Source organism: Spermophilus citellus, assembly GCF_964194105.1.
Source record: "Spermophilus citellus genome assembly, chromosome: 5".
Lineage (NCBI taxonomy): Eukaryota > Metazoa > Chordata > Mammalia > Rodentia > Sciuridae > Spermophilus > Spermophilus citellus.
The window spans coordinates 60,068,678-60,082,447 of record NC_138186.1 but is presented as its reverse complement, the minus strand read 5'-3'; the positions used below and the strand labels follow the sequence as shown (position 1 = coordinate 60,082,447).

At 40.6% G+C, this 13,770-nt stretch overlaps 1 protein-coding gene across 1 annotated transcript in view; it reads right to left on the bottom strand.

The window, feature by feature from the left end:
• Positions 1-12,739, bottom strand: part of SPATS1 (spermatogenesis associated serine rich 1) — a gene marked incomplete at its 5' end in the record, with an annotated part of 36,542 nt that extends 23,803 nt beyond the window's left edge. The window contains 2 exons of the mRNA XM_081296188.1: positions 7,541-7,673; positions 12,679-12,739. Of these exons, the coding sequence (XP_081152314.1) occupies positions 7,541-7,673; positions 12,679-12,739 (194 nt within the window). The remainder of the gene's footprint in view (positions 1-7,540; positions 7,674-12,678) is intronic.
• Positions 12,740-13,770: the final 1,031 nt, after the last annotated feature.

The window sequence follows — 13,770 nt, the reverse complement described above, 5'->3', positions numbered from 1 at the left end:
ACAACCCAAAAGTCCATCCATAGATGAATGGATAAATAAAGGTTGGTATGTATATACATATACATATACATGTGTGTGTGTGTATATATATGTATATATATATATATATATATACATATATATAGCATATATGTGTGTGTATATATATATACATATATATATGTGTGTGTATATATATATATATATATATATATATATATATATATATATATGTTATTGGACCATAAAAGAGAATGAAGTTCTGTTAAATACTACAATATGGAAACACTGAAAACATTATATTAAATAAAATATTGTGTGATTCCACTTGTATGAAGACAGAAAGTAGATTAGAGATTGTCAGAGAGACTGGAGAGAGGGGAGAATGGTAAGTTATTGCTTAATGGGTACCAAGTTTCTGTTTGGGATGATGAAAATCTTTGAAAACCAACATTTGTGATGGTTATACAACACTACAAGTGTAGGGCTGAAGTTGCAGCTCAGTGGTAGAGCACTTGCCTATCACGTGTGAGGCACTGGGTTTGATCCTCAGCGCCACATAAAAATAAATAAATTAAATAAAGGTATTATGTCCATCTACAACTAAAAAAAATTTTTAAGTAAATTAAAAAATAAAAAATTACAAGTATAATTAATGCTACCTTCTGTACACTTAAAACTGGATAAAGTAGTATTTGCTATATTTATTTTACCAATTAAAAAATGTACATTGCAACATAGATGAAACTTGAAGGCATTAGGTTAAGTGAAAGAAGCCAGACAAACACCAAAGATCATATATCAACTATTTCATTTATGTGAGATGTACAGAATAAAAAAAATCTATAAAGACAAAATGCAGATTAGTGATTGTCTAGGGCTGGGGTGATAAAAGAGTTAGTTGGGTAGTTATCACTAACAGGTACAACTTTCCTTTGGGGGTAATAAAAATGTCCTAAAATCAATTGTAGTGATTATTGTGCAACTCAGCAAATATACCAAAACCTTAGGGTTGCATACTTCAAATAAGTGAATTGTATGGTGTGATGGTTAATTTTAGATGTCAATTTGACTAACTTAAAGAACATCTAGAGAACCGTTTATGAGGATGTTTCCAGAGAAAATTGGCAGTAAGTCAGTGGACTGAAAGGGGAGAATCCACCTTCAATATGAGTGGGCATCATCCAGTCTGCTGAGGTCCTTACAGAACAAAAATAAAAGGGCACAGGAGAGAGGATTCCCTCTTTCTCTTTCCTGGAACTAGGGCTCTCTTCTCCTGACCCTTGATATTGGAACTTCAGTCTCAAGTTGGGGATGTAGCTCATTGGTAGAAAGTTTGCCAAGCATTCACAAAGCCCTGGGCTCCACACACACAAACACCCCCCCACACACACACACACACACACACACTAACCTCTAAAAATAGAAATCCAGGCTGGTTGGCCTTTGGGAACTCCAAGACAGGTGTTCACCCCTTCCCCCACCTCCTCAGGTTCTCAGGTCCTCAGCCTCAGGCTGACAGTCTTCGGCCTCAGTTCCCTGATTCTGAAGACTTCAGACTTGAACTGAGCTATGCTACTGGCATCCCAGGGTCTCTAGCTTGCAGATGACCTATCAGAAGACTTCATAGCCTCCATAATTATGTGAGCCAACTTCTCTAATGTATATGAAGGAATGTATATGTATATGAAGGAACACACACACACACACACACACACACACACACAGTCTATTGGTTCCATCTTTCTGGAGAAACCTAACTGATAGTATATACATTTTATTTCAGTAAGTCTATTACTCCCCCCGCAAAAAAAGTGTGTTCAATAAAACATTAAATGTAAACAAAAAATCAATAAGTATATAGAGAAGAGGAAGAAATAATCAAAATACATCTAGGCTAAAATGGTTATAGTAATAGCAATATGTTTAGCACTAAACCTCCTAGCAGTTAAAAATACCACAACAAACTATCATGAGTGTCAGCAGAAAAGGCAACTATTTCTGGATTAAGTGGTTTAGCATTTGGTAGATGATCTTAGACAACGTTTTCAGATATATTATCAGTTATCAACTCATAGGATTTTTTCATAAAATTGCATCACTCACATTTGAATAGTTTCAAAGAAACTTCATACGGTTTGTCTTGTTTGCTCCCTCCTAATAATCCTGTGGTCTGAGAAGGATCAATATAAATCTTTTCTATTTACAAAGGAAATGGACTCTCAGTTGACTTTCTATGATAAACACCCCTAGACTGGGTCAGAGCTAGATCTGCAGCCCAGATCTCCTGATTCCAGACTGTGCTGCCTAAATATACTAAATAACCCTAGTTCAATAACTCAGCGTACTCCCCAATCCCAAATATATGACAATTTTTAACTTGCTGTAAAATACCTGAATATAAGGGTACAAAGAAAAAGTTTTGCTGAATGAACTACATAGAAAATGTTTCAAGGATAAAGGAAACTTTCCAAAAGAACTTTGGAAGTATGTATCTACTTTATTTATCCAACAAACATTTACCTGAGTCAATTCTATGGCAGGTGCTACTCTAGACATTGGAGAGCAAAGATGACTCAACACAGGTCCTGCATGTAAGGAGCTTAGGGCTGGGGAGAAGATATGGACACAAAACACAGGTGACCAAGGAAGAGTGGGCAAATGAAGTGGTAGAGACTCTCCAGGAAATTAAGGGAGCCCTCAGAAAGGACATCTAATCCAGTTAGATTTGAGGGGTCAGAGCAGACATCTGGAAAAGGATAAGCTGAGACTCAAAAGATGGGTATAAGTTTGCCACATATAACAGTCAAGACTCATAGCTGGGACCGATTGAAATCCAACTCAAACCATGGTAATTTAAGCAATTCTGGGGGTGTACAGGTTTCCCTGACAAGGATAGAGCTGGAATCAGGGATCAATATCTCCTGAACTCCTGATTATTGTGACATTTTGGCTTCATTTTCACCAACTGCAGATAAACTTTTTCACAAGGACAAAAAGCAGTCAACGCTCTCCAATTCAAATTCTCAGTCTTCCAACCAACTTTTATCCCATGTCCAGTGTGAAAAAAAAAACAAAAACCTCAGGGAAAGACTCTGATTGGTCCCGCATGAGTCATGTGCCCTCCCTTAGTTCAATCACAACCAATGAGTTAAGTCCCACAAGATGGCAGGTTCTATCTAGAATACTCATTAAAACTAGGGAGGGAGGGAGGGGAAACAGCACAGAGGAGGCCATAGGGAAGGAAGTAGTGGAAACTGAGCAGCACCTACAACATGTGAACACAAGCAAAGGGTATTGGGAGAAACTACTGCAGGCAAAGGACACAATATTAGCAAAGGGAAGGAACAGCAGGGAAATGAAGAAGTTTGATGTGGATGTATTAGGACTGTTGGAGATAAGCCTGGATAAGAGAAGGAAGGTAAAACTGAAGAACCTGCATTCTATGTGAGGGAACTTAGATATTACTTAGATATTTCTATATGGCTCCATTTTTCTTTCTTTCTTTCTTTCTTTTTTTTTTTTTTTTTTTTGGAACTGATGATTGAACCTTGAACCCAGTGGTGCTCTACCACTGAACTATACCCCCAGCCTTTTTTTTCAGTTTTTATTTTGAGACAGGCTTTCACTAAGTTGCTCAGGCTGGCCTTAAATTTGCAATCCTCCTGCCTCGGCCTCCAGAGAAGCGAGATTATAAGCATGTGTCATCATGTCTAGATCTTGTTAAATTAAAAAAAAAAAAAACAGAGATTTCTTGTCTCATAGTCCTGGAGTCCAGAGGTCTGAAATCAAGATATTAGCAGGGAGGCTTTGGAAGATTTCAAGGGAGAATCTATTCCATGCTTCTCTCCTAGCTTCTGGTGGCTACAATCAATCCTTCGTGTTCCTTGGCTCCAATCTTTGGTTCTGTCTTTCAAGTCTTCTTGATCCTTGTAACTCACAACTAACAAAAGTGATAAGATGTCACTTTTAGGTTACAAAAGACTAGCCTTGTCTGTGTTTAGTTTGTTGGCTGAAGAGAGACAGCTTCCATGTTATGAGATGCCCTAGGTAGAAGCAAGGAACTAAGGGAAGTCTCTGCAAAAGCTCCAGTGAGGAACCGAAGCTCTCAGACCCAAAGGCCTGCCAGGAACCAAATACTGCTACCAACCATGTGAGTTAACTTGTAGTGGGTCCTCCCTATATCAAGTCTTCGGATGAGCTCACAGCCCCAGTCAGCACCTTGACTGCAATCTCATGCAAGAGACCTTGAGCTCAGAGTCTCTTGAGCAAGAGACTCCATCCAAATCCCACTCTGATTCCTAACCCACAGGAGATGTGAGGTTACAGATGGTTGTTTTATGGCACTAAGTTTTGGGAGATTCGTCATGCAGCAATAGATAACTAGTATGGAGGGTATCACCATGGTCCAGACAAGAGATGATCAGAGGCTGGGTAATACAGATGGAGCAGAAGAGATGGATTCTAAGATACTTCAAGGCTATATTATATCCCAATTGTATGAATGGCAGGAGACCACTGTGACCCTTGGGTCTAACTACACCTTTGGGACTAGAGCAACACTGAGACAGCCATCTGAGGGTACACAGGAGAGGACATAGTTTAGGGAAGGTGATATCAAGGTACTCAGAGTTTAAGAAGTCTGTGAAACAGCTATGTGGACATATCTAACAAGTAGTTGAATGTATCAATCTGAAGCTAGGGGCTAGATCTAGGCTAGAGTTGTAGAGTCAAGCATACGTGCTTTGACTGAATTAGGTTCTCTTTAACCCAGGCATCATGAGAGAAGCAGTACCAATCACCCAGTTCCACTCTGTGGGATTTAAACCTGGCAGACTGGGGTTTCTTTCCTTCCAAATAGATGGACTCGCTGCTGCTGGTAGTGACGCACACCTATTACAAGAACCTAAAGAGGGAAAGCTCAAGAATCATGCCAATCTCTTCCATGTCTATGATGGGGGCAGCAAGGCCCTTGGAGCAGATTTTATTATGGAAAAAATCACATTGAGTGACTTTATTGCACTTCTAGGAGTTTACCTTTAAAACATAACCAGAGAGGGGCAAAAGGACATACAGGGATACACATGACCGTTTTATTCACAATAAACAACCCCTTTTAAACTGCAGGGCAAGGCTGGGAATATAGTTTAGGGATATAGCACCTGCCTAGCATGTGCAAGGCCCTAGGTTCAATCCCCAGCTCTGCAAAAACAAAATAAAACAAAAACTACAAGGCACTGATTGAACTGTGGTCTATCCATCTGACAATTCAGCATGTAGTCACTGAAAACCATGTTTTTGAAAAACACTCAAAGATGTAAGATATTTTTCTCCATATTTTGTTCAATTAAGAAGCAGGTTCCACAGTGGGAGAATGGACACACAAGCCATGGTACATTCAAACAATGGAATATCACTCAGCACAAAAAAGAAATGAACTATCAAGAAAAGACATGGAGAAACTTTAAATGCAGATCACTGAGCAAACGAAGTCACTCTGAAAAGACCATGTGATTCCAATGATATGATATTCTGGAAAAGGAAAAATCACGGAGACAAGAATTAGGGGAGTGAAGAGGGATGAATACACAGAGGCCACAGGATTTTTAGGAAAGTGAGAAACACTCTGAACAAATCCCATCAATATGTACAACTATAATGCACCAATAAAAAATTGTGGGAAAAGGACTGGGGTTGTGGCTCAGCAGTAGAGCACTCTCCTAGTGGGTGGGAGGCGCTGGGTTCAATCCTCAGCACCACATAAAAATAAATAAACAAAATAAAGGTATTGTGTCCATCTACAACTAAAGAATTTTTTTAATTGTGGGGCAAAAAAAGAAAAGAAAAATAACTCTGTATGGAATTATAAAAGTGGATACAAGTCACTGCATATTTGTCCAGTTCCATAGGATTCACGACATCAAGAGTGAGCTTAATATAAACCATGGACTTGGGGTGCTTCTGATGTGTCCATGGATGTTCATCACTAGTAACATTTGTACTCCTGGAGCAGGATGCTGATCATGGGGAGGTGGAGAAGCAAGGGGTGAGGGAGCAAGGGTACATGGGAACTCTCTGTACCTTCTCCCTTCAATTTCCCTGTGAACTTTAAAGTCCTCCAATTGGAGTAAAATTTTAAATGGATTTTTTTTCTTTAGTTGTAGTTGGACACAATACCTTTATTTTATTTATTTATTTTTATGTGGTGCTGAAGATCAAACCAGGGCCTTGCATATGCTAGGTGAGCGCTCTACCATTGAGCCACAACCCCAGCCCAAATGAATCTTTTTTAAAAGCAGGTTTTACAAAAGGGTAGTATATGCTCTTAATTGTATAAAATAAATATATATTTGCATGCATAAGAAAAAAATTCTCTTACACATATAAAAAACTAATATCAAGAGAGGATGTGTAGCTCAGTAGTAGACTTAGCTAGCATATTTAAGGTTCAATCCTACACACACACATACAAAAAAAAACTAGTACCAAAATGTTCAAATTTATTCTCTCAGGTGTGTAATTATTGTGATGTCCATTTTTAATAGTGTTTTATACTTTTTAAATTTCTATAATAAACTTTCATTATAACAAACATCTTAGAAAAGAGTTTTCAAAATGTATTACTGTAAAAAAAAAAAAAATACAGAGAAGAGCATCTAAAGCTGGGCACAGTGACAAATGCCTGTAATTCCAGCTGCTCCACAGGCGGAGGCAGGAAGATCATGAGTTCAAAGCCAACCTCAGCAAAAGAAAGACTCTAAGCAACTCACTGAGACCCTGTCTCTAAATAAAACACACAATAGGGCTGGGGATGTGCTCAGTGGTCGAGTGTCCCTGAGTTTAATCCCCACTAACCCCCCTCAAAAAAGTATCTAAAACATAAATACAGTCTTACAATTATAAAACCAACATCTCAAAGAACAGATAGAACACTGCCAGCTCCCTCCCCCCAACCACATCCCTTCCCAGGAGACGTGACTACACCCTGTCACTCTTAGGATAGCAATTTCTTTCCTTTTTTTTTTTTTTTTCTTTTTTCAGGTTTTACCACCTATGTGTGCTTATGTATTCTCCAAAAAAATACAATTTAGGGGCTGGAGTAGTAGGTCAGAGATAGAGCATTTGCATCGTACATGTGAGGCACTGGGTTCGATTCCCAGCACCACATATAAATAAGCAAATAAATAAAGGCCTACCAACAACTAAAAAAATATTTTTAAAAATACACTTTAATTTCACCTACTTTTTGAATTTTATAATAACAAGCACTTACACAGCACTTACTGCGTGCCAGGGAGTCTCCCAATCACTTTTCATGTATAATCTCATTTAATCCTCAAAACAATCCTTCGAAGTATTATCCTCATTTACAAATGAAGCTTAGAGAGGTAAAGTATTTTACTCAAGTTCACTTAGATACTAAGTTGCAGAGCTGGGACTTGAACCCAGACCATTTAGCTCCAGAATCCACACCTGTGCCAAGCACTACATGTCAGATCATCAGCTTCTGGATCAGAGTTTAACCCCAACAGTGGCGTCTCTCCATGAGGCCCTTACTTACTCTGGGTGAGCACTCACTCTGGTGAGGCGCGGAGGCTCACTGACACACAGTCCTGTTTCAACAGAGGATGAGGGCGTGACCCTTCTGCCAGAGGATGTGGTGTTAGGTTCTAAGAAATCATTGCATTTAGTACCTGCAAAAGAGATATTGCCATCTAATCACTTACTGCCATTCATTTATTTCTTTGAAACGCCTGCCACTCTATCTGATTCCATAGATTATAGTTTTCTTTCTAAACAGCTAACATTATTGAGCATTTACTACATACAGGGAATTATGTTAACACCTAACACACCTTTTCCCATTCATCTCCCACAACAGCTCATAGGCTGGGATTGTAGCTCAGTGGTAGAATGCTTGCCTAGCATGTGTGAGGCACTGGGTTCAATCCTCAGCGTGATATAAAAATAAATAAAATAAAGGTATTATGTCCATCTACAACTGAAAATGTTTTAAAAAATAGCTCATAGATGTAGGTGTTACTTATCTCCCTCCCCTCCACGTTTTACAATGATAAAATAGGCTCAGAAAGATAACAACTTGTCTATGATCACATAGAATACAAACATCTAGGCACAGATTTGATCAAAGTATCTGTGATACCACAGTCAAAGCTAGACTGCCTGCCTCTACAAACAGGTAGGTACTCTGAACTGAGTGCAGGTGAGATCAGAGTCCAGCTGCCCATCACGGTACATTGTATTGAACATCTCGATACAACTTTCCAAAGGGTTTGTTCATAGGATAGTGAATACAGATGGTAATCATGACCGAAAGAAGGGATGGCCCTCCCACTGTGGAATCATTCATTAATCTGCACCCCTTCCCCTAAGACTGACTTTTTCATTTTAGTAGCATCCAGAACATGGCTGGCACAAAGTAGATCTCAGAGTTTCCATGAATAAATTTAAAAAGAATTATAACTCCCTAACCACACACACTCACAAGTAAGGAAGTCCTGAAAACCAGTAATTGTCAGACAGAGACAATGCATACAATGTACAGATAGTAAAAGTCAATCTGTTTCTTATCATTTTATTTGGATACATGGCTGTCTTGTCCAATCATGAAAAAGATATTGCATTTCTTTGTGCATAACTTCATAGAGCACAGAAGGTCTATAGACACACTATAACCTCTGGTTAAAAGAAATACGAGACTTCTCAGAGAAGTACATTTTAAAATTAACTGCTATTTTGCCTACATAGGATCATGCTTCACATGCATATGGGCTGGGGATATGGCTCAGTGGTTAAGCACCCCTGGGTCCAATCCCTGGGACCCCCAAAAAAGAAAAAAAAAACAGATTCCCAAATCCCATCATAGACCTATTAAATTAGAATCTTTCTAAACAAATCTGTATTTTGGACAAGTTCCCCTCCCACAAACTCTTCTCAAGTTTGATTCCATCACTACACTATACTCCATCCAGCCCCCTTTTCCAATTCCCAACCACACAGAATTTCTCAAATTTGCTGGCTCATAAGAATCAACGCAGGGCACTCGTTCAACATGCAGATTCCAGACCTACAAGAGACCACCTGGGAATGAATGTGTTTAAGAACCACCTCAGGCAATTTGTAGGGCCAGCCGACTCCGGGAAATGCTGTTCTGGAATGTGCCCCAGAGCCTAGAGCAGCCCCAGGTACACTGAGGTCAAGCCGTGTGAATTGCTGGAATAAAATCGAGCCCAGTGGAGGGGGCAGGAAAAGAGCACTGTAAGGAGGAAGGGACGGTCCCCAGCTGTCAAAGGAGGAACTACCCAGACAATAAAAAGCCACAAAAAAAGTGTCAACAAACACAATCTAGACCATGCTCTGACCACAATGCAATGCAACTGGAAATCAATAATAAAAAGACAGCCAAAAACCATCCATAAGTCTGGAAACTCAAACCACAACTCTAAATAATTCATACAAAAGAACAAATCATAATGGAAATCATGGGATGCTTAATGATCAACGGACATAAATACTATCTATCAAAACTTGTGGGATTCAACAAAAACAATAATTACAAATTGGAGCCTTAAGTGCATATACTGTATTTCACTGGATCTAAGATACCATCAGTTTGAACAACATTTTTATTTTATGAACCTCAAGGAATAAAAGCTGTCAATTAAAAACACGGTACTTTTACCGCTTTGAATTTTTATTTTACCCTTATTAAAGCATTCTTTTAGACTTAGATGCAAATTTAAATCTCATGATTCATATGTATAAGTAAAGAGAGAAAATAAAAGCAAAATAAATTGGCAAAGGCATTATTATCCCTCATTCACATCAAAAGTCTGACTCCTACATCAACTCAATTCACATTTCCCACCTGATTTTGACCTCAGCGCAACACTTCTTAAATGAGAGTTTCTTGACTGCTTCTGGGATTTTCTTCCCAGCTCTGGACAAGCCTTCTTCATGCCTCAATGCTCATACAGCAAAGACTACACAACTGCTCTGCACCTGCTGCTAGGCCTGCGGTGCTGGTAAGATCAGTCCCAACTTCAGAGATGCAAACTGTGAAAAATGTCTGTCTTTAGACAGTACAGGGAGATTATAATGTTCAAAAACAAAGTTTCCAAAACTAATGAGATAAACTTTCAATTTAAGAAGTAAGGAAGCTGGGCATGGTGGCACACACCTATGATCCCAGCAACTCAGAAGGTTGAGGCAGGAGGATTGCAAGTTCAAAGCCAGCCTCAGAAACTTAGCAAGACCATGTCTCTAAATTTAAAAAGGGGCTGGAAATGTGGCTCAATGGTTAAGCACCCCTGGCTTCAATCCCTAGAATAAAAAAAAGAAAGAAAGAAAGAGTAACCCCTATAAGTGATAAGGAAGGAAATCATAAAATAAGAACAGAAATTAATAAAATTAGTAAGATTATCAGAACTAGAACATGAAAAAAATGAATGAGGTGGATAAACAGAGTTCAAGGACAAAATTTAAAACACAAGTAAACAGTATTAGAGATGAAAAGGAGCCCATAATTACAAATAAAATGAACAGATAAAAAAATTTGAGTCCCATAAGCATCAAATAACTCTTTCAAAGTTTCAATAATAAGGAGCACAATTTATAAAATGTAGTTTAGTGTTATATCCATCACCTTCCATAACCAGAGCACTTTCACACACTTGTCAGCTCAGACGACTTTAACAATACCTCTGTCAGGCGGGAAAACAAATAATACATCAATCCCTGTTAGTTTAACATGGACACCCTTTTAAGCAAACACTCAGCTTCCCACTCCTGCTTCTCTGCTCAACAAGCAAGCTAAGGGTCTGGGGCAGTGACTTGTAAACATTTTTTGATGACAGGACACCCTCCCACGCACTCTCTGATGGAAAGATGCACATAGCACACACTCACGCGTGTGTCTGATTTGTGGGTCCCCTCCTTTCCTCCAACCCATGAACTCCATGTTAAGCTGAGTTCCAATGTGGTCTCCTAAGAAAAGGAAAAGGAAATTATGCTTCTTTTGATAATGTGGGGTACCCCTAACTCTGAAGCATGGTGCCTCCCTCGCTCCACCCTTTATAAACAGCAGCTTCTTCCTTTACCCCAAACTAAATTTGGAAACTGAGGAAGCTCTGGAGCTTGAAGTTCAAATCCCAGAACCCTTTCCTCCTTGCTGTCCCTGCCACCAGGTTCAGTTTACAGCTGGGGGTGGGTCACCATACCTCCCTCCTCCCTCCTTACTACAAAGGAGAATCCAAAGATCACACCTGGGGTCCAGGAGAACAGAGACCAATCTAAAATCTGATGGGGCAAAGGTGGGCCATTCTCTAGCCCCTTTTGGCAACACACAGGGCACTCACTCTATCAGGTGAATGACAACCTGAGCAAGGGCTCACCCTGAGTTTTCTGGGGGACTGTCGCTTCTCTGCTCCATGACGCTGTACTGTACAAGCAAATGTGCCTCCACGCATGCTCCTCAGCCCGAAGAACCTATTATGGAGGGACCAGCCATTATTTAATTTAAACCCCTCCCTAGAGTGTTCATAATTTCTATCTGATCAGTCTAAACCAATAAACAGTTCCACAAATCTACTAATATCCAGCAAAGGAAAAAAAAATGGAAAGGCACAGACTCTGGAGACTGGCAGACTCGGGTCAAATCCCAAATCCCATTTATCAACCAAAGCACTCTTCTGCTCATTTGTGATATACTTCCTGAGCTGTAATAAGATCCAACAAGGTAATTTAGGAGAATGGTGCACTCTGCCTAATCAGGTCTTGGATTAACACAGACATAAACTACTAGTGGAGCAACTCTTTTTAAATGCCTCCAAGCTAGATGTTATAGTTTGGATCTTGAATGTGCCCCAAAGGCCCATGTGCTAAAGGCCTGGTCCCCAGTATATGGCACTATTGGGAAGTGGTGGACCTTTAAACAGATAGTGCCCATGGGAGGTCTTAGGTCATTAGGGCATATCCTTGAAGAAGACAGTGGTACTCCAGCCCCCTTTCTCTCTTTTTCACATCCTGGAGAGGTGGTGAGTAGTTTTTCTCTACCACATGCTCCCATTATGATGTGTCACTACAGGTCCAAAGCAACATGGACTAAAACCTGTAAATCTGTAGGCCAAAATAAACCTTTTCTCTTCATAATTTGATCATCTCAGGTATTTGTTACAGTAACAGAAAGCTGACTAACACACTAGCCTTCTAATAGTGCCTGCTGGATATGGCAACAAATCTACACCCAGCCCTCCTGATTTCTTAGAACTCAACTGTATTTCCTCTCCACCTTGGTCAAGCAGGAGTCAGCTTTCTCTGGAACCTTCTCCAGCTCTCTGCTGCAGGTCGATCTTGAGATGGAGGGAAGATGGCAGCTCTGCAGACCATTTCCAGTGTGCATGGGCTCATCTATCCACGTGGTTATTTTAAATATTAACAGTGACCCAGAGACAAAGACAAGACATTCATATGAGAGGTTATCAGCCAAAACAAACGTACTCCACAAGCCTCTGAAAGTCAAGAGCACAGGGTTGGGCTCTAAATCAGAACCTCCCTCCTTGCAGCCCAGGGGCGTTTCTGGGTTCGGATGCCCCTAGGGCTCCAGAAAGATCTCGCCCCCCACCCCCCCGCAGCCCAGCAGGGATCGCTGTCCCGCCCACCCAGGGGCTCCCTCTGCACCTGTGGGTCTTGGTACTCCATTTTCTAGGAGAGCCCCAGGTCTACCCTCGGAGGCCTCCATGGAGAATGCGGCCGAGATCAACGCACCAACTGGCGGCCGAACTGCCGAATGCCGGGACTAGAGGAGGGCGAGAGGGACGACGCCGCCGCCGCCGCCGCCTGCACCTGCCGCGGGCCCAGGCGCGTTCCCTGGGTTGCCCGGACACCGCGCCGCTTGCTGCAGACCGGCTGCCTGGGGCTCCTCTCCCGCTTGCATTCTGGCTTTCTGGCCTCGGCCCCATATGGGGTCTCCTGAGAGGTGCAGCACGAGGCCCCAGGCATGACGGGGCGACCGAGTCAAAGAACCCGAAAAAGCTGCTTAGTTGTTTTTTAATATTTTTTTATTTTTTTAAGGATCGTGGTTCTTTTCCAGGCAATTGTCATAATTAGAACTGTAGCCTCTGGTGGCAGTGAAGGATGGCCCTCCACAAAGCTTGCAGATGCCCCCTGATAATTGGCATTGATTAAGCAGGATTCACCGACCACTTAGAGCGCCTTTTCTGGGCCAGGAGCCCTGGTGGATGTTATCTTCCTTAGGCAGCCAGCTGCATTTTTCAAAATAGAAAACTGACTTTGGGCAAAGGCTTGCTCAAGGTCACTCAGAAAACTGAGATTCATTTCCAAGTTTCTTCATCCCAGATCTACTCCCCTCTTTCTCTCCTGTCAGCTGAAATTTATCTTCCAAATCCTCTCTTTCCAGTATCTAATAAATCTTGCATAAAAAGCTCTTTTCAAATTGAGTTTAGTCCCTAAATTTATATTTAGAACTAGTTTCTCCCTTGGTGAAGTGGGGGGAAATTTCAGACTGTGTTTTATTTTTCATGATTTTTTTTTTTACTGGTTATAAAGGAAATAAATGGTCATTGTAGAAATCTTAGAAAATGTAGAACGGTATTGTTGACATTCATAATCCCACAATCCAGAGATCAACCACTTTTTTTTAACCTTTGTTTTATTTATTTATTTATTTGTTTGTTTATTTATTTATTTATTTATTTTTATGTGGTGCTGTGGATCAAACCCAGGGGCTCCAACACGCTAGGCAAGCGCTCT